The 21100-nt window shown below is 37.6% G+C and overlaps 2 protein-coding genes across 3 annotated transcripts; one reads left to right on the top strand and one right to left on the bottom strand.

Annotated features, from left to right (window-relative positions):
• Positions 1-1508: 1508 nt before the first annotated feature.
• ppwd1 (peptidylprolyl isomerase domain and WD repeat containing 1) lies at positions 1509-10206 on the top strand. The gene is made up of 11 exons (XM_041252319.1): positions 1509-1657; positions 2446-2548; positions 2724-2827; positions 4728-4848; positions 5679-6126; positions 7308-7498; positions 8030-8219; positions 8388-8569; positions 8749-8830; positions 9099-9281; positions 9636-10206. Exons 1-11 carry the CDS (start codon positions 1531-1533, stop codon positions 9777-9779), a joined length of 1875 nt encoding a protein of 624 aa, XP_041108253.1. The 5' UTR covers positions 1509-1530; the 3' UTR covers positions 9780-10206.
• LOC121316938 (E3 ubiquitin-protein ligase TRIM23) lies at positions 10199-20280 on the bottom strand. 2 transcript variants are annotated; one of them, XM_041252332.1, is made up of 11 exons: positions 19992-20280; positions 17983-18145; positions 15640-15818; positions 15094-15372; positions 14828-15010; positions 14415-14630; positions 13677-13811; positions 13419-13548; positions 13074-13184; positions 12377-12501; positions 10199-11730 (listed from the first exon to the last, which is right to left on the bottom strand). In XM_041252332.1, the coding sequence occupies exons 1-11, from the start codon at positions 20085-20087 to the stop codon at positions 11551-11553; spliced, it is 1797 nt and encodes a 598-aa protein (XP_041108266.1). In that variant the 5' UTR covers positions 20088-20280; the 3' UTR covers positions 10199-11550. The 2 variants fall into 2 exon arrangements, with proteins under 2 accessions (XP_041108266.1, XP_041108275.1); XM_041252341.1 differs by having other exon boundaries at positions 15640-15761; positions 19992-20279.
• Between the last annotated feature and the right edge of the window lie 820 nt (positions 20281-21100).

The following is a 21100-nucleotide window of genomic DNA, read 5'->3' on the forward strand; positions in this document are numbered from 1 at the left end:
TAACTTAACAGCAAAATCTTAAAATCAACTCTATATTGAATGGGGAGCCAGTGTAAAGAGGCCAGAACTGGGGTAATATGTTAACTTTTCCTGGTTTTAGTCAGAATTCTAGCGGTGGTATTCTGAACAAGCTGCAAGCAGAATACCATACGTTTTGGGAGACCAGAAAAAAAAAGTGAATTACAATAATCAATTCTAGATGAAACAAAGGCATACATTAGTCTCTTGGCATAAGATACAGAAATAATTGGTCTAAGTTTAGCTATATTTCTCAAATGAGAGACAAGGACCAAAGATGAGCCAAAACTCTTAATTTCTAGTTTAAGTTTTGATGAGAGACTGCAAGGTTCAATTCTGTGACATCCAATGCTTGATGTCTGTAAGTCAAGTAGCAAAAAACACTTAGGCAGAAAAAATTCCTGGCTTTAGGGAAATATAGCTGGGTATCACCAGCATAGCAATGGAAGTTCACTCCGTGTCTGCGGATAATGTCACCTAACTGTAGCATATCTAATGAAAACAACAAGGGACCTAGAATGGAGCCCTGTGGAACACCACAGACAACTTCCGATAATGACAATTTTACCTCTGCAATAGAGACAAACTGAAACCAGACGGTTAAGATTTGAACCATGACAGGACAAGGCCAGACAGTCCCATTGTGCTTTCAAGATGATTCAGTGCTTATTAGAAGATCAATTGATCCAATAAATTAATTTAGGGTACAGTTGGAACAAAAACCAAGGAAGGGACACTGGCCCTCCAGGACCAGGATTGGACAGCCCTGGTCTACAGCTGTGGTTCTCAACCCTGGCCCTGGGGGAACCTTGCCCTGCTGGTTTTTGTTCCAACCAAGCACTTGAACCCTTAATTGAACTAATAATTTGCCTAACTTCATTATAAAGGCAATCCTGCAAAACCTTATAGATCTTGTTTCCATGGCAACAACTGTGTGACGCAAACAATGAAATAATGAAACAAGAATGTGACTTGTAATAATTCCTTATTTTGTATACATATTGTCCTTTTTTTTTAACAGACTGTTTAATTAATACAGCTTAATATTCATGAAACCGTCTGAACTGAAAGAAATTTAAAATGTGCATTAGACCACTCAAGAAGGGAAGGGGCAATACAAAGCTTTCGTTATATTTAATGTTTAAATATTTCGCATTATTATTACAACAAATAATATATAATTTCTGAATTACTTAGGATATTTACATTTTTAAACGGAAACGGTGTGTATCCAGCAAACAAACTCGACTAAATCATAACATATTGTACTAGTATTTCAACACAACCAGCGGGGTTCCCAGCCTCACCGCAGTCCCCCGAATCAGCAGAATTTAAACACACTTCCTCAGGAAACCTGTTTCCTTCTCGTCCAATCCGCTCCGGTCAAGAAACAGAGTAACTTCTGAAAGTATTATTGGCTGGAATTTCCGTCTATTAAACTGGCGGCATTGATTGGTCTTAGTTTTGAGGTTGAAGGTTATGGGGCGTAGTCTTCATTCTGAAAGTAAAATCATGGCGTCTTGTACATTGGAACAAAAAAGAAAATTAGAGGTCCAGGATGAAAATGGAGGAGAAACAGCGGAAGATGAATGGGTTGGACCGATGCCTGCCGAGGCTACGCAGTCAAAGAAAAGAAAAGGCAAGCTTCTTTTGGAAGTCGTAAAATATATATATATATATATATATAAAACTTCTTTTAAAATAATATATATATATATATATATATATATATATTATATATATAATATATATATATATATATATATATATATATATATATATATATATATATATATATATATATATATATATATATATAGAATTGTACTCAACACGTCACGTAAATAATTTGGAGTTCTACAATAGAACAGCAACAGTAAACCATAGGATGCGAGAGATCAGTCATAGGACATACTTTAATAAACCAACAATTAAATTATGTGGTAGTGCATGTTTTTTATTGTAAACTATTTCATTCGTTGCACAGTATATGCACTATCTGTAGTGTCAGCTACATGCACTGAACAGTGCCTTGGTCACTGGGTCAGGTATTTACAGATCAATACAAAGTTTAATATGAAACAACTGTATAAAGTTGTGTTGAAGTATTGTACGACACCGTCACTCTCTGCATGTTATTAACTTTAGACCGAAAGGTGAGCTGGTTATCCACACGTCCGAAGTTACAGACCACCATTCTCTACCCCTGTGTGCAGAAGCAAATTTTCTCAGGAAACGTATTTATTCTGTGGTCGTACTAATTAATTAATTAAATACATAAATGCATACATACATATATCAATTAAATAAAAAATAGGAAACGCTAGCACTGTCACTGGTTTTTAGAGGCAACTTGTTATTTTAAGAAAGTAAAATATATCTCTTTTAAAGTATATTCTCATTAACTATCTCTTCTTTTTTTGGCAGTGCTTGAATTTGAGCGCGTGTACCTGAACAACCTCCCCAGTGCTGCAATGTACGAACGGAGTTACATGCATAGAGACGTCATCACACACATAGCATGCACGAAGTAAGACGTTTTTCTGTATTCTGTAAACAAAAAAAAAAAAAAAAAAAAAAACCGTTTCCATAAACAAACCTGATATAAAGAAATGTACTGGACACAACTCATACTGGGTTGGTGGTGCTTTGGTGGTTTTGAAAATGGTGTTGTCTGTTTTTAATAGTTTAAATTATACTTGCAGGACAGATTTTATTATAACTGCAAGCCATGATGGGCACGTGAAGTTCTGGAAGAAGAAAGAAGATGCAGGAATAGAGTTTGTTAAACATTTTCGAAGCCATTTAGGTTTGTGGAGTTTTTTTTTTTATTTATTTAGCCTGTTTTGTCTTCTTAGTTGTTGGAATAGGTTCACAGTGGTATGTACAGTGCCAGTCAAGTTTGAGTACAATGTTTTATGTCGTATAGGTTTCTGTAAATGCTTGAAAATGAAAACACATGTTACAATATACAAAACATGAGTATCATAGCAATGTTAAAGAAAATTGAAAATTGTCTCTAAATCTTGTATTCCTCAAAATAGTCACCGTTTGCCTTAATAACAGCCTCACAAACACGAGGCATTCGGTTAACACGTTTCAGCAGGAAATCACCCGACATGTCTTCCCAGCTCTTCTGCAGCAATTCCCAGAGATGTAGGGCACTTGTGGGTAGCATTGCTTTGACTCTTCTGTCCAGTTCGTCCCATACAAGTTCTATGGAATTGAGGTCTGGAGACTGGGCAGGCCAGGTCATTAGATTGAGTTGTCCTTCACTTTCCTTCTTCGCCAGATAGTTCTTGCACAATTTTCAGGTGTGTTTTGGGTCATTATCTCGCTGAAGAATTAAGGACTGCCCAACTGCTGTAATCCTGATGGAATGGCATGCCTCTGAAGTATGCTATGATAGTCATGCTGGTTGAGCTTGCCATGGACTTGGTAAAGCTCACCAACTCTGTCACCAGCAAAGCAACCCTAGACCATGACACTACCTCCTCCATGCTTGACAGTGGGAACCACACATGCAGAACTCATGCGCTCACCCTCTCTGCGTCTTACAAATACTCGGCAGTTGGACCCAAATATTTTAAATTTGGACTCATCGGTCCATAAAATCGACTTCCACTCCTCAAACGTGTTTCTTGGCCCGGGCAAGTCTCTTCCTCTTATTCTGCACTCTTAACAGTGGTTTCTTTGCAGCAGTTCTTCCAGTTAGGCCAGCTTCACGCAATCTCCTCTGAAGAGTTGATGTTGAAACATCTGTACTTCTGGTAGCATTTAGCTGAGCTTTTATTTCAGAGGAAGTTAATAGTCTGTTTCGCAGACTTGTGACTCGAATGAACTTCTCTGATTCTGAGGTCACCCTTAGCCTGCCTGACCTTGTTCGGTCCTCATAAGTGCCAGTTTCTTCAAATCGTTTGATGGTTTTGGCCACAGCAGTTACAGACACTTGCAAAGTTCTTAGGATTTGTCTTAAAGATTGACCTTCATTTCTTAACTCAGAGAACATCTAACAAAAACACTTATACTTAGGCCAATGTTCAAACACTGTGTTATACACATTTCAGACTTTTAACTGACTTGGGCCTCAGACTGAAATCCCCTTGCTTTGGGTGACCATTTCATTGAAATTGGCAAGATTTACATTTTCATTTAAAAATTTAATTTTTGAATGCAATTCACTTATGATTTTAAGCTTATCTAAGTACATGTATCATATAATGACATACTAAGTTTTTATAGACAAGTTTATACAGTTAAAAGCATAGATAATTGTGAAAAACCTGGTTTCAAGCAGGTATACTCAAACTTTTGACTGGTACTGCGTGTGTGTGCGTGTGTGTGTATATGTATGTATGTATGTATGTGTGTGTGTGTGTGTGTGTGTGTGTGTGTGTGTGTGTGTGTGTGTATATATATATATATATATATATATATATATATATATATATATATACCATTAGATATATATAAATAAAAGCAAAAGCAGATCTGACAGGGATGGAAAAAAAGACCCCCATTGCATAACATTTTGATCCATTCCTGGTTTTATTATGAGTTTAAAAAGACACACCATAGCTTGTTACCTGTATACTGGGGCTGACCAAGCTAGTAGTAAAACCTGGAATAGGTGAAACTGCTATGCAGTAGGAGTCTTATTTCCATACCTGTATGAAAACTTTAATTGTAATTTACATTTGTTTAAACAGGTGTGATTGAGTGCATTGGCGTAAGTGCAGAGGGGGCATTGTTCTGTTCAGTTGGAGATGACCAGGCAATGAAAGTTTTTGATGTTGTTAACTTTGACATGATCAACATGCTTAAGCTTGGGTAAGTTGACCTAAACGAGAGGCGCGTTTCTTAAGAAAGTCAATGCGTGCACCTGAAGTGTTAGCCTTCGTATTGCTTGTTCATGAAAACTCTGGATTCTTTCTAAAACATAAATTAATACAATACAGTACAAAGCAGGAGAACAAAGTGGCATTTATTTAATTTCCATTGTAAAATAATACAAATAACGATAATAATAAATCCTAGTTAATTTTATATCAAAAGGATAAAATACAGGTAAGATAAATTGCAGGTACAATGAGTGGTTTTATTATTTATTTTATTATTTATTTGGCAGGTGCCTTTATCCCAGGCGACATTTTATTTATAGTTTGATCACAACAGGTTCATTATTAAATCGCACTGTCAGATTGTTCTTGATTGGTACTCAGTAATTGTGTAAACAACGGCAACCAAAGGATAGCATTGTTTTGTGATTAACAGGCTTTATTGTATTAAATTAATGCATAACAATTTAAACATGATTAACTTAAACATGTTTAAGTATGCAAAGCCCTAAAACACAACTATATTCTGCATTTCACATGGATACAGACACACGTTTGGGGATAATGTCTGTGCAGTTGATACCTTGCTGTATTCAGTGATTCTGTGAACATCTGCTTAAATCAATGATAAAGACTGTATTATAAAATTACAGATGCCATTATTCAAAAAAACAAAAAACATGCACACAAGAAAAACATTAATTTCAAAAACAGATTATCAAACAACAATATACAAATAATGTACAAGAACAGCAATAACTTTAGCGTGTTGATTCTATTAAGCATAATGCTAACCACAGTTTATTTTGTTCATCTGTTAAGATTTCATCCTGGCCAGTGCGAGTGGATCTACAATCCTGGCGATGCTATATCTACTGTAGCCTGTTCGGAGAAAAGCACAGGAAAGATTTTTGTCTACGATGGAAGAGGAGACAACCAGATAATTCATGTCTTTGAAAAAATGCACTCTTCCCCTCTGTCTCAGATACGTCTGAATCCAGCCTATAGAGTCGTAGTATCTGCTGACAAGGCTGGCATGTTAGAGTACTGGACTGGCCTACCAAATGAGTTTAAATTTCCTAGAAATGTGGACTGGGAGTACAAGACTGACACAGATTTGTATGAATTTTCCAAATGTAAAACCTATCCAACCAGCCTGGCCTTCTCTTACGACGGGAAGAAAATGGCCACAATCGCAGCGGACCGGAAAGTTCGAATTTTCCGCTTCTTGTCTGGGAAGCTCATGAGAGTGTTTGATGAGTGCTTGACGGTAAGTCAGTACTTCTGTTTGAGAGCCGTTAAGTGTTTTGTTTTGAATGTGTCCTTTGTGAAGCCCTGCAAGGAGTGTGCCTATTGGGCAAACAGAGTGACAGATATTGAGTCTTTGAATGTGGCTTTCCCCAGTTAGGAAAGGCTATTTTAATTTAGGCTGTCTCCACAAGATAGAGCCATGTTGTCGTTAATCAAATGACGTCTCGGTGTTGTATTTATTTCTGTACTAGCACAACTCCCTCACTGTCATGCCCCTGATATCATAGCAGTTAGAAAGACTTTTGGAACGGTTAACAGATGTAATTACTTGAATACATAACACCAGATTATCTCAACTTCTGCTTCAGTTTGCACACTTTTTATCTATTTATTTATTTATTTATTTTTTAAAATAAAAAAAAAAACGTTTTAAAATGTTAAACTAGTAGAATCTCTACAGTTAACATGCCGTTTATTATTTTAGTTCTGAAACGTTTTTTATTAAATAAAAAAAAATTTAAAAAAAGAATTAGAATTGGTGAAACTGGCAAATGGTTAGTAAATCTGGACCATAGCGCACTTAGTTAGGTAATGAAAGTGGCATTGCTAACTCTTTGTTTTTAAATGTCTTTCTTACCTGTCTTCCAAGCCTTGTGTTTTTCTTGTTGGGAAAAGAGGGAATGTGTTGCAAATGCTTATAATTGTAGAGAGTAAAGTTTTGGCAGACTGACATTTATTGCTTAATCAAACTGAAACATTAACTAGAAAAAAAAACTTTCTATAATAACATGAACCAGTAATGCTGCATTCAAATATAATCATATACTGCTGTCTTGAATCTCGTTGTCAAACTAGATTTTGGTTTTATTGTCCTGGTTTTATTGCTTATGTAACATTATGTGTGGTAATGAATTCTGCAACATGAATTAACACTGCAGAGTGCATTTGGGCCATTCATGAAAATGTGACGTTTGCTACATTTGTAAAAGTCATTAATATCCAACTACTGACTTTGAGATGATTAAACTCATGTGTATTACAGTAGGATTGACTCATCACCGTGGGCTTGCCATTAGTCTGATTCTAATGACTTCTGTAAAACAAAGTGGCCCATGGGGTATGGAAAGCAGCCCTGTTAGTACAGTGGTTGTGGGTTTGAAGCTCACTCCTGGGGTATTGAGTTCATGCTTCCACTTGCAGATGTTCACAGAGCTGCAGCAGATGAGGCAGCAGCTGCCTGACATGGAGTTTGGTCGCCGCATGGCAGTGGAACGGGAACTGGAGAAGGTGGACGGCATCAGACTGACCAACATCATCTTTGATGAAACTGGACACTTTGTTCTTTACGGGACAATGCTGGGCATTAAAGTTATCAATGTGGAAACAAACAGGTTGGTAGTGTTTGGTCTATCTGTAGAGAATTTGAATTGGCCAATGGTGGTTGGGCATGTTTTGGTGTATCAGGCATATAAAATCAATGTTGAAGGTGTTTGCCAGTGTTTGTATAATGTGATGTGTGCACAGTGTACATTTGTCAATTTGCAGTGTTTTGTCAGTAACAGTATAAAAGGCACTACTGTTATACAAGTGTGCGTTAACATTTAAGAAGCTTTGCCTTGTCACATGGTTCAACATGGTTCCATAGTATTGCTTCATAACATACAATACAATTTCCTTTGTTAAATCGCCGGCAGTGTATATAAGGATTACCTGTCTAAATATATAAAAATAGAAAGTGGGTGATCTTAGGCATTCAGGTTATTCGTCTAACTCTGTTCTGAATTAATTCTTTCAAACTTGATGAGTAATACAGTCTGTTCTGCTAAACTCTTGAAATGGAATAGAACATTGTTTTGCATTGATTTTTGAGAGACCTTAGGCAAAGCATTTGACACACTCTGCTGTGGTTTTCTTCTCTGTAGGTGTGTGCGGATCCTGGGCAAACAGGAGAACATCCGGGTGGTCCAGCTGGGTTTGTTCCAGGGCATTGCTAAAGTACACCACGCTGCTCCCACTATAGAGATGAAGGCATCGGACAATCCTGCCCTGCAGAGAGCCGAGCCAGACCCAACCATCTTCTGCACAGCGTTTAAAAAGAACAGGTTTTATATGGTAGGTTCTTCAGGCTTAAGTCTGTATGGTGTAGACAAATTCTATGTGGGTGTTGATCTGATAAGATGGTCTTAAAAACAACTCGGAGGACTCGCCTGAATGTGTGGGTCTTTCTAAAGAAAATGCACTGCTGCTGTGAACAAACTCCCCTTCATTGTAAATCCACAGTTCACCAAAAGGGAGCCAGAAGACACAAAGAGTGCAGAGTCTGACAGAGACATCTTCAATGAGAAACCATCCAAAGAGGAAGTCATGGCAGCCACGCAAGCAGAGGGTCCTAAACGTGTTTCGGACAGTGCCATTATACACACCACTATGGGAGATGTTCACATCAAGCTCTTCCCCGTAGAGTATGTATTTGTGTACTTGTTTCTTTTTTTTTTTTTTTATTTAACTCTTCCAACCCTGCGGAACAGTATACAGGTGTAGGAAAGATAACTGTGCTCGAAACCTCAGACTTTATTTAATAGAAAGTACCAGTAGTGTTTTCTGCTTAATAAATAATTTGTTTGTGTAACTTTTCTCCAAGGTGTCCGAAGACAGTGGAGAACTTCTGTGTTCACAGCAGAAACGGGTACTACAATGGACATATATTTCATCGAGTAATAAAGGTATATATCCTTCTTTTAAATTTATTTTTAATATAATATTGTAATCGAGCAATATCTTTAAGGTATCTTGAAGCAGTTGGATTCTACCATAAGTTACACAATTAGAGACGTCGGGTGCCATCTGTTTCATTGTGTGTCTTAAATTTGATGTAATGTATCATTTTCATTGTCATCTGTTGGTTAATCTTGGAGGTCTGTCTGCAGCTGGTTCAGAACTTTGATCCGTGGCTAGCGGAGCCTGTTTAATGCGGTCTCTTTTTCTCTCCAGGGCTTTATGATACAAACTGGAGATCCCACAGGAACTGGAATGGGTGGAGAAAGCATCTGGGGAGGAGAGTTTGAAGACGAATTCCACGCAACGTTAAGACATGACCGACCGTACACTCTGAGCATGGCCAATGGTGGACCTGGTACCAATGGCTCACAGTTCTTTATTACCGTTGTGCCAACAGTAAGTATTGCGAACGAAACGTAGTTGGATAAGATGTTGTTCTGCTGTTTGTATAAGCTGTGACCTACATCATCTCATCACATGGGCAACATACAGAAAATGTTTTTCTCCCCCATGCAAGCATAGTTTTATCCTTAAATTACATAAAATAACCTGATATACACAGCCATATACATACCTTGCTATCATTAAGATAAATTGATTCTAGTTGGTTTGCTGGCAGATGTAGGTCTGCTGCAAGTACAGGCACCTTTATTGGTATGTCTGTGCTTGGTCAATGCAAATGTGTGCTGCAGTTTAAGAAGTGGGAAAACCTAAAATTAAAATAAAATTATTTTATTTAATTTTTCACAGCCTTGGCTTGACAACAAACACACAGTTTTTGGAAGAATTACCAAAGGAATGGAAGTCGTTCAGAGAATCTCAAACGTAAAAATCAATCCCAAGACGGACAAGCCCTATGAAGACATCAGCATCATAAACATCACTGTCAAGTAAAAAGAAGTAGCCAGAAGAAAGATCAATGGCTGTTCGATGCATTCTGATGATTTCAGAGAAAACTTTAATAAAATGTTTTTTTTTTTTTTTTTTTTGTAAGTGTATATATAGTTTGTCCTAACAATTACCAAGACAGACTTTTCTTTATACATGTTAGATGCATGATGGGAACACTGAGCAGTGAATTAAATAATGGGGTGCACAGGTTCCAAACCTCTCTATTCGATAGATCTAAATGCACAATGTATACTTTGGTGTTGCAGCTGGAGTATTTTAGGATAGAGAAAACCTAGGAGCAAAGCTCATTTGTGATTCACTTTGTGTAGGGCTGGATATAAAACAAAAAACAAATTAAGGATTTTGGACATTTGTGTAGTATAAATGCAATGACCCTAATCATTAGTATTTAAAAACACACACACTGTTAAATACTCTTTATTTAGGGAAATAAATAAGAACATCTTGTGTTAAACATATGCTATTTATTTTGGGATGGGGGAGGGGTTCTGACTACATCACATTTTACACTACATTAAGTCTAGTTCATATTTAATAGTTAGGAAACATGAATGGTTAATGTGCTAAAGCTCTCCACATACTTGCAAAAAAAATCCCAGTTAGTAAATAGCATAACGTCCTGAGTCACATTACTTGTGTGTGGTGATAGAAAAGCAGTAACAGGTGTTTACTAACTTACAAACACTAGGTCAAATGTGTACTGTGCTCTTACACAGTTACAGAATAATGCTATGTATTTTTAAATGCATTCCCCTACATCACAACAATAAATGTTAGCATCAAAGATAAAGTAGAATGCTTTTAATGGCAACAATTAAACCATACAATGTAATGAGGCTGGATGAGGACTGCAGTTTTAATTCTTACATTTATATATTTTTGGTGATAATGGTTGGTACTGTAAATGCTGTTTGCAAGGTAAAACCAATTATTTCATAAATAAATCCAGTACATGACAGTATCTTGTAAACCCTGTTGAGTACAAACAATAGCTATCAAACTACAAAGTGCACTATTCCCATTCAAAGCAGGTGCCCAAACTTAGCAGTATATCCTAAAACAAAGCTGTAAATACAGCCATAACGTTACACAGACCTATACACGTTATTGACCATCCATCAGCAATTGAACTGTTCAGTCTATGAACCCCAAGATCCACAGCATCATACTAGTCATTTGTATTTCTACATTTTCTTACCCTCAAGACAAAAATCATTATTTAAAAACAAAAAAAAGGCAGGTTTCATGAATGCTACAGTAGCTTCTGAGTTTGTTATAGTTCTAATCTTTATCTATTATGGGATGCTTCTTCAAAGTGTTTGCCAACATTCTATATCCAACCCTTTTACTCAAACAGCTGTGGAAAAAACATCCCTTAAAAATATCAAATGTCTAGCTGCAAAATATTAAGTACCTTGAGCTGCCTTTACCAGCTATTTGTTGGAGCATCATTTGGACTGTACATCATTCAGTAGAAACAATGTTAAAGGGAGTGTAAATTCATGCAAACCAACCACGTGGTAAAACAGACCCTTTCCCCGGTAAAAAAAAAAAAAAAATCTCAATCACATTTTTTTGTGAATCGTGTGGCAAGTAAATATTTTTACAAACCACTGGTCACCTAGAAGAATGCAGGGAAAATCACAGTTAGCTGCTATGTACAACAAAACATTAAATCACAGCACAAGGAAACTAAAATAAACAGAACTGAAGGATGGCTGTAAAGTCTTTTTTTTACTTTTCTTGTATGAGTCTAAGCTACATCCAGCACCCCTGCTGCCACCAGTTGTCTTGACAGCCAGTCCAGCCCTTCATGCAGGCCCATCCCACTCCGAGCATCACAGCCTTGAATATGCCAGCTGCGGCCACAGCACAGCTTGTGCAAGCTCAGCAACTCAGTAACTTCTTCCACGGAGAGAGCACCAGCCACATCCTGGGTTAAAAAAAAGGAATACAAAAAAAAATAATACAAAAAGACAATTGCAGCTATTTTACATAATAGTACAAGTATGCCACAGGTCACAATATAACAGGGAAATGTGTCTCTGGTCAAATGACCTGTGAACATGAAGTGTGAAAAAGACCTATCATTTCACAGTGAAACAGTAGTTTTTTTTTTTTTTTTTACCGTATAAACAATTGTAACGGAACTAAAGGGAATTACAAAATTTGAGTTTTCATAACTGAAAAATGTGAAGTTGCAATCTGAAATGGTTAACTGGCGAGTGAAGCAATATTTGAGGGCGACTGCTGCAATAGTGGATGCCTACAACTCTAGGAATGGCTACTGTCATTGAGAACAGCATTTTCACAGGGACACTTCACACCTCTTTGTACTGTAGATATGTTTTTCCCACAGCAGCAGTAACATCCTGAGTGTATAACACATGACAATAAATAGACAATTAAAATGTAAAACTAAACACACCTTACACTTTGTAAATAAAACAAAGCAGGTTTAATATACTATATTGCACAAAAATAAATAACATTTAAATAAAATATACATTTAATTTCTCTATTATATTTACCGGCTTGGGTTATGTTGAAAAATAAATAAATAAAGCACTATCTTTTACCTGTTTGTTAGCAAAGATCAGCAGAAGTGCATCTCTGAGCTCCTTTTCTGTTAGCAGCTTTGCCAGCTCGCTGTGTGACTCCATCAATCTGTCCCTGTGGCTGCTGTCAATCACAAACACTACCGCTGTGAACAGAATAAAAACAGCACACAACATGAGACCCCACTTGCATGTGCAAGATAATCTGGGCACCTGATGTCACATTTCTGCAGAGCTACTTTGTTTTCTGAAAGGTTTACAAATGTCACAATGCAGAAGACATCAGTCAGACTCTTCAGGCCACAAAGAACTCAAATCACCTGTCTTTTTGAGAATCCTCTATGACTTTAAAACACATAATCGTTAGACATTCATGAACACTTAACAAAATGTCTCTCTCAATGTTATATGTGGAATCTCCCAGTAATACTCCTGGGTTTCCTGTGTAAATTTTGGTTTGCGGAGTAGGTAATACAATGAATCAGTTTAAAGAATGTCATTACAGAGCTGTAAACTATAGTGACTGAAGCCGGTAGCAGTAGATATCTTTTTACAGACGGATTTATAGAATCGTGGATCATTTTGTAAGTGGCTTGCTGCTCTAAATGCTCACAAGAGGTTCCCTTTCCCAGCATGGAAACAAGAAACCTTTACAATTGAACAACCATTCACTGAACACAGTCTTGTGATAACTCAATGCAGGCACACAGATTATTACCTTGTGTATTCAGGTAATAATGCTTCCAGAGAGGCCTCAGCTTGTGTTTACCTCCAACATCCCAAATGGTAAACTTCAGGTTTTTGTACTCTACTGTCTCCACATTAAAACCTGAAGAAATATTTAAACAGCATTAGAAATCACAAACAAGTGCATACATTCCCTCTGTGTTAATGACCTGTTCTTTTTGTTTTATTAGCAACAGGCAGCAATTACAATGCAAATCTCCTTGTTTAAGGGGAGGTTTGGGATAAACTATCCTGGTTATCATATGATGTGGTGGATTAGTGGGAAACATCAGGAAAACAATATCGGAATAAAATAACTATTAATGGATTGTTTTACCTATCGTAGGAATTGGTTGCATGAACTCGTCTTGTTTTAATTTAAACAGAATGGTGGTTTTTCCCGCCCCGTCCAGCCCCAAGGTTACAACCCGAATCTCCATCTTTGGGCCAATGTGAACCCGGTTATCCTGAGGGAACACACAGAATAATTGAGGTGACTTTGATTACCACTCACCTCATATAAAGCATACCATGTAGCAGATTCTGCTAACAGAACAGACAGGTAGATAATATGCATTAAAGCTGCCCAATGTACCTTTGTGAAAGTGACAGGAATGCTGGCATCTAGCTGGATGTGATCTGCAAGCTCTGTGAACTGCTGCTGCTGCTTTTGCAGAGTTTCTAGTAGTCTTGTTATCTCCTGTTTGGATAACACAACACGGCAATCATCCTGAAGTAAAGAGAATATCAAATACAAAATTAAAGTCATCGGTGTCATGAAAAAGTATATCATGCACATCCAAATATGGAGCGCGTAGGTACAAAGAGATAGACAGACATATTCCCCAGACCCTTACACTCAATAGCACAAAACAGAGACATAACATTGACCTAACTCCAGACAAAATTTCATTTTGGGATCTTTTTCTATTCCTGAGATAAAAAGATTTATTTAAAAAAAAAAAATGTTTATAGTCAGAATTGAATTTTCAGGGCATATTCTCTTCTAGTTGACTGCTCAGAATTCAGATTTTTCCATGAAATCGCTTTTACTAACCGAGCTTTGAAATCTGAGACGTATGGTGACATTTTCACAGAATTTTGGTTCAATTGACACAGAATGACCCAGATGTACTTACAGGCATCACATTTTTTAGATGCTACCAATCAGGCTTGAAGCATCTCTTGTTAATGCTAACGCAGGAAAAAAATGACCCATCACAAGCTGCCACAACAGCTTTACACAAGAGACAAACATCTAATCTTAATAACAAAACACGGATTTCAAAGAATGATGAAATGCCTGCAGTATGTGCTGTATTTGTCTGCCTACCTGTTGCAGTGTTTTTTCACAATGCAGGCAGGCAGTGGAGACCTGCGATAACAGAATGGTCATGTCTTCCTGCTGCTGCCGGAGCCAGATGAGCTTCTCTCTCACGTGTACGTCAACAACACTGAGCGCCATCTCCTCCTGACGGCACAGCGTCTCGTGTAAATCAGCAAAATACGCTCTTACACAACAGCGGGCATTCTCAGCTGTGCCTGGAACCTGAAACGGGTGTGAAAAGACACAAAGAGAATTATGCAAGGCAGTAAACAATCACATGAAACAAGTACAATAGAAACATACACCACCACCCCCTGGTAAAGTACAATGTCCTGAAATAATCCAGCTGTGGTTTATCCCGGAGGGGAATACAGTTAGTTGGTCAAATCAACCCATAATTATATTAGAATTAGCCTTACATGCTCTGTGTGAGCCATTCCAATGCTGTCTTCCACAATGTGCTCCCCTCCCTCAATCTGGTGCACTATGCCAACAAGTTTCCTGGAATATTCAGAGATCTCGTCAGTGAATGTTCGAATGCAGTGTGCCATGTCCAGAATTGAAGCCCGGATCTGATTCGCTTCAGCTTCCAACACAGCATGCTGCGAGAAACAACAGCATGGTCAGTACACATATTTTATAAGTGCTGTATATTCTAGTTAATTGCAAAAGTTTTGAATTGTACCTTGTGCCCCTGATGTTTCCCATACTCTTTGCACACACAGCACATGAGGGAACAGGCATGACAAGGTTCTTCCAGGCACACAAACTCAATGGCATGAACCTGATGTTGGAGACAAAGTGTTTTTTCATGGGGCTTGTCAGCCAGAGGAACCCGTCTATGCTTTGCTAAGGTCCGAGTGGAGTGTGTGAGCTGAGAGCAGTCTCTGCACAGGTGTGTGGCACAAACAGTGCAGTACATGGATGCAATGTGGTTCTCATCTTCATCACAGCGGATAATACGCTTAGCAAGGAGAAAAAACATATATGAGAGAGAGAGATTAGGCAACACAAAACATCACATAATTATTTTATTTTAAATAGCTCATTAAACATTTGGAAATTACCTCTAAAAATTTGCACATAATAAAAACAATATACACAAACAGAAATATAATCGTTGGTTTCAAAGGTTAACCAAACCTACAGCAGTCTACAATGCTGGCAAACTCAAAGGGTACCTCATTGTTAAGTAAAATGCACCTCCCTAACCATGTTTTTTTATTGTTACCTCTCCAGAACCTCCTAAAGTGTCCTCAGCCGTGCCGGACTGGTTAGAGGCTCCATTCTGCAGTCTCTCTAGAAGCTCCAGGAGTGCAAAGTTCTTCTTCAGTCCCCAAACTCCGGAGTCCCCTGACAAGGACATTGCAGTGAATTTCACAATTATGTAGAAAACAGGCCCTGTCACAGCTGGAGAAGAGGATCAGCACAATTCATTCAGGCTGAGATCTGTGATAAAATACACTCAGTGGGACTTCTAAAAACCCCACACATATAAAGGTAGATATTTTAAACAGGTATTCTTCCAATGTATTAATATTACAGAATACAAATATACACTGAACATATCTATGCATACATCTGTTGAGAAATCAAGACTCCTTGATTCTACCAGTCTGACTTTTTTTTATTCAATTTCTTTTACCAAACAGACATACACTACCCAAATGGTGTACCATGACTGAGCCAGACAAAAAGCTTCATTAAAAAAAAAAAAAAAAAAAAAAAACTGATTTCACATATTCTTTTAGGTACAATATGTGGGAAAAGTGGACTTGTTTTTCCATACAAACAGTCACACAGCTCTGGTGTAAATGAGGACACTGAAATTGGCTGCAACTCTATGTTAATGGAATTTGGTTCATGGGTTAGTATAATGAAAAGTTAATAATAATTTCATAATGCTACACATTGCAAAGTACTGATTAACAGGATTGCCACTTAATAAAGGGTATTGGTTAATATGCCACTTATAGTGAAGTGAAGCGATCAAAGCCAACAGAAACAAGAAAATTGGCCTAAAAAAAATAAAACCCATGGTGATTATTAAGTCCTGTCTGGGTCTGTACTCTCACAGTATTAGCACCTCACATGATTTCTCTACACTAATAAGCTCTGGCAGACCAAGCTCTAAACTGCAGAGGTCCAAAAACAAAACAAGAAAGTCAATGTAAACAATGGGTCAATTATTATTATTATAATTTAGCAAACTCCTTTATCTAAAGCAACTTACAGACTAGGGTCTAGAACTACGCATCAGCTACAGAGTCACTTACAACAGTGTCTCATCCGAAAGACGGAGCACAAGGAGGTTGAGTGACTAGCTAAAGGTCACACAGTGTCAGTGAGTGGGATTTGAACTGGGGACCTCCTGGTTACAAGCCCTTTTCTTTAACCACTGGGCCATACAGCCTGCAACGCACTTGTAGATTTAGTACAGAGCTGCATACTAAGTTGTGGACTAGCTAATGCAGCGCTATCTCAGGATCACCCCCAGCTGCATACTAACTTAGTACCAATTGCAACGAAAAAAGATAGGATCCCCACCTTTAGTACGGCACTCAGGAGTAAGCTCTTTATTGTAGTATGATACCAAACAAACACTGAAAAGTGCTCATAATCTGAGTGATGGGTTTCAGCTAATAATATAGTTTTTTTTTTCTTTTTTATTTTCGAGTGTTAAGATCTAAATCTCTCTCCTCCCCCCTCCCTAGAAGTTTTTAAATCATTTTATATAATTTTTGGTTATGAATAGTTCAGTTTCATAAAAGTTGGCTATACATTTTGGGATTTTTGATAATTGTTCCATTAGTATGATAGCCTACAGAAATTGCTAGACTAACTTAGTAACATGTTTTAGTATCATCTAGAGGGCAACAGCAGTTACTTTGGGTTCGTTGCAATTGAGAACATTTTTAATACGTAGCTGGGGACTATCTTGAGCTGCTTAGTTCATTGCAATTGGTATTAACATGCGTACTAGTTTAGTACCGTCCTCCGTACTAACCATGGGATCATCCACAGTTAGTACACTCCTTTTAGTTTGTTGCAATTGACCCTTTGAGTTCAGAGGTGGCTTGTTTAGACTCTGGGTTAAGTTTAGTGTTCCATCTTCAGTACTTGACTGTGTGAAAACAGGTAGAGATTCAGTATCAACTTAGGGAATTGGGGGAAGAAGTATAGTCTGAAGTACTGTACCAATATTCAGACCCCTGGACCGGGTTTTACAAATTAAAAATGTCACTCTGCAGGGATGGAAATAAGACTCCTATTGCATAAAAGTTTCACCCATTCCAGGATTTAATACGAGCTTGACTAGCCAGATTGTGTATGTAACAAGCTCAGGCATGTCGTATTAAACTCATAATAAAACTAGGAATGGATCAAACTGCTATGCAATGAGTCTTGCAGTATTTCCATCCCTATTCTGGCTGTCATGTAATTTTGCAGCTGATATTTTCTCAGGGTTCTTAGTAGTATCTGTATTTATTTTGGAAGGACATGCACACTATAGTACAGTAGTCATTTAACCTAAACCTACTGTTACACACACAGAAACAAACAGTACACTGACCTAATTCAGTGACTTGTCTGTCAAAGGGGCAGCGGATAGCTCTGCCATGAAGTGGAAGGCGGGTGAGACAGTCGTGGCACACAGTGTGACCACACAGCAGCAGCCGAGGGACTTTGTCACCTTGCAGAGAAAACACATCTTCACACACTCCACATTCCAGTACCTGTAACACAAGAAATACAATGCCAAAAGAAATAATTGAATTACTTAGTAGAAGACAAGAAATATCTAACAGTGATAAATAGTTGGGGTTTTTTTTTTTTGTTTGTTTTTTAATGTCTAGGCTATACATATTTTCTGTTAATTGATTGTTTTCTGTTACGGCCAGTGTCTGCAGAAATCATTGCTACTGTACTGCCATTTTTTAATTATTATTTAGTTTTTCAAGCAATGCACTAGACGGTGCTGGTGCTTACTACTAATACAAAGACGCTCTGGATATCTAGCCTACATTAAATAGTCTAATGGTAGACAACTAGTAGAGCAGCTCATGAACTCAGAACCTTAAAACGACTTATATAAAAAAATAAAATTCTAAAGCATGAAACACAGTTGTAATTACAGAAGAACCAGTCAGAATGATTACAAGCATCAAGAAATGGGAACATTAAAAAAACTAATAAGCTACACTACTCTTCAGATTATTATAAGAGAAGACCAATTGCAAGGTTGCCCTTCTGTACATGACACACCTGCCCCTTATACAGTATACCATTCATACTGCTGAGGTCAAGGCACACATCATCACTGGTCCTGATTGTGCCCTTACTGCCTGAATGATTGTTTTCAATTTTATTTTGTGAGGTAAAATATACAAATAATTGTGATTTGCAAATTTACAGGAACTGAAAACAGGTTATGGCAATATCTGAAGTCCATTGTTAATAAAACAAACATGCTGCTTTAGAAGACTGCTTCTTTAAGGTAAAATACTGTGTGTGTGTGTGTGTAGAACATTAAGTATGTGTGGTTAAGATCCAAAACGTTTAAGCATGTATTGTCCAAAATATATAATATAATTAAAATGTTGTATTTCACTAAATCTAAAATAAGAATATTTTTGTGTGTGTGTGTGTGTTACATTCCTTAATAACCTCATACGCACGGTGTGGACCTCGTATAACATTCCAGTTTGTTTACATTCCCTAAAGGTACAGTAGTTTGAGCTGCTATAATAGAAGAATATGACTTTTACACAGCTCAAAAAGCAAAACTAAACTAAAAAGAGGTTTTTGTTTTATCCAGATTATGCTTTTGTTTAATTCAGATACATCCCAGTTCTGAGCTATGTGTACTAATTTATAAACTTGATAGCACAACATCGTAAATTGCCTGTATCCATGAATTCAGTTACGACTGAAGTGCAACAAAATGGCAGAGGCAGTGCTTAATTTAAGAAATGTTTTGAATTTAAAAAGAGTATTAGTATACACTTCGCTTTATAGTATACTGTTATTTTATTAAACATGTTAATTTTCTGGTGCTGTTTTATAATGCGTACTCGCGGAACAAGCGTGGCATGACACAAGCCCGTTGACACAGTGGAAATTTCCAGCCTGCTCTTGAAACTGCAACACACATACTGTACAATAAGACACAGCCGCCACTGTGTGTTGTTGCCTAGTGCCAGTCATGGGACCTTGACGAACCGGTACACTTAAGTAAGAATAACCTTACAATATCTATCTATCTCTATCTATATCTATTTTTTAAATTTTACTTCTTTACATTAAACTGTCTCATGAAGAATGCAGGGCTTCAGAAACGTGCAACTGCAACACAGTGTCACTGGGATTGTCCGCATCATCCTGGCAAAAGCGAAACACATTCAGACACAGCATCCCACTCAGCCACGACAGCAGCCGCCCTACCTGTTTTTGTTTTGTTTTGTTTTTTTTGTTTTGTTCAGTCACAGTGCATAGACACTGCAAGCACAATGGTGCAGATAATGCCTTCTTGTGTTGCGTACCGACCGCTCCTTTAACCCCTTTAGTTGTTCCCTCACTAACCTTGACCGTGCCGCCTGCAATGGTCCGACTGTTGCGACTGCACCCCTCCATCCCCGCCGCAGCTCCTTGCTTATTTACACCTACAGCTGCTGCCATCCTTGGGCACTACCACTGACGGTATCGCTACCGGGTGCATATGCTGAAAACCTTTGAAGTGAAACTAACATAAAATAGCAGCGCATATTTTTTACGTTACAGTAAACAATCTTATTAAAGTAAACTATGGCAATATTAATGTAAAATGTCATTGCTGTAATCACTTGTTTGTAGCGAATATTTTCTGCTTCCCCCAATTAAACACATTGGTAACTCCTGTCAGCTGTTTCCGTCAGCTTCATCCCTTTGCTGCAAATGCGCGTTATTTATTTATTTATTTATTTTTTAATGTAGTCACGTGTTGGATACATTTGCGTTGGATGTACGAAGTCTGAACAATTTGATCGAGTATGGATGCGAAAGTAGTCTGCGAGAGCCAGAACATATACAGGCTACTGTGGTGTTTTCAACACAGTAGTAGTGTTATGTTTCTAAATTATCATATATTGAAATGAAAGAAAAACGCACGTTTTGAATAAAGGCCTACGTGGTAGCACTGACGTGATGACTGTAAACGCTTGAAGTGCAAGCTCTAACAAGCTGCCTGCCTGGTATACTAACAATAGATGATCCCCAACATTATTAACGGCCTCCAATAAAATAAGACATTTGTTAACAAGAAATAAATGCACTTCATATAATTTAAAGGAACCAAAGATTTACCTTACAGGCGTTTTCCATAGCCACGGCAAACGCATGGTAAAACTGCAAAATTACAAAGGTAAAATTTTAGAAGGGTTGTAACCATTTTTCAACAATTCAGTTAACCGACAGGAATCTAATAATAAACACATAAAAAATAATAATCATACCAGCATTACATTTTCATACACCTGCCCTGCCATAACACTGTCTAGTAGAGTAGGGCACTCACTCTTGGCTCTGATTCTACGCCATTGTTTGTCAGATGACAAGTATTGTGTATGTTTGTGTAATTGGAGTAATAAGTATATCGATACATGTACTTGTTTATCCTTTCTGGATCTCAAGATTATTTGGAAAGCGGTATTGGG

Source organism: Polyodon spathula, chromosome 1, assembly GCF_017654505.1.
Source record: "Polyodon spathula isolate WHYD16114869_AA chromosome 1, ASM1765450v1, whole genome shotgun sequence".
Taxonomy (NCBI): Eukaryota; Metazoa; Chordata; class Actinopteri; order Acipenseriformes; family Polyodontidae; genus Polyodon; species Polyodon spathula.

Bases quoted from the DNA above. Each gene is read 5' to 3' on its own strand.
- ppwd1 (XM_041252319.1), top strand. From the start codon at position 1,531: ATGGCGTCTTGTACATTGGAACAAAAAAGAAAATTAGAGGTCCAGGAT. The intron at 1,658-2,445 runs GCAAGCTTCTTT...TTTTTTTGGCAG, and splicing joins GCAGTCAAAGAAAAGAAAAG to TGCTTGAATTTGAGCGCGTG. The intron at 8,570-8,748 runs GTATGTATTTGT...CTTTTCTCCAAG, and splicing joins ATCAAGCTCTTCCCCGTAGA to GTGTCCGAAGACAGTGGAGA.
- LOC121316938 (XM_041252332.1), bottom strand. From the start codon at position 20,087: ATGGCAGCAGCTGTAGGTGTAAATAAGCAAGGAGCTGCGGCGGGGATG. The intron at 13,812-14,414 runs GTAGGCAGACAA...TCTTTACTTCAG, and splicing joins GTGAAAAAACACTGCAACAG to GATGATTGCCGTGTTGTGTT. The intron at 12,502-13,073 runs GTAATAATCTGT...TTCTGTTCACAG, and splicing joins TTATTACCTGAATACACAAG to CGGTAGTGTTTGTGATTGAC.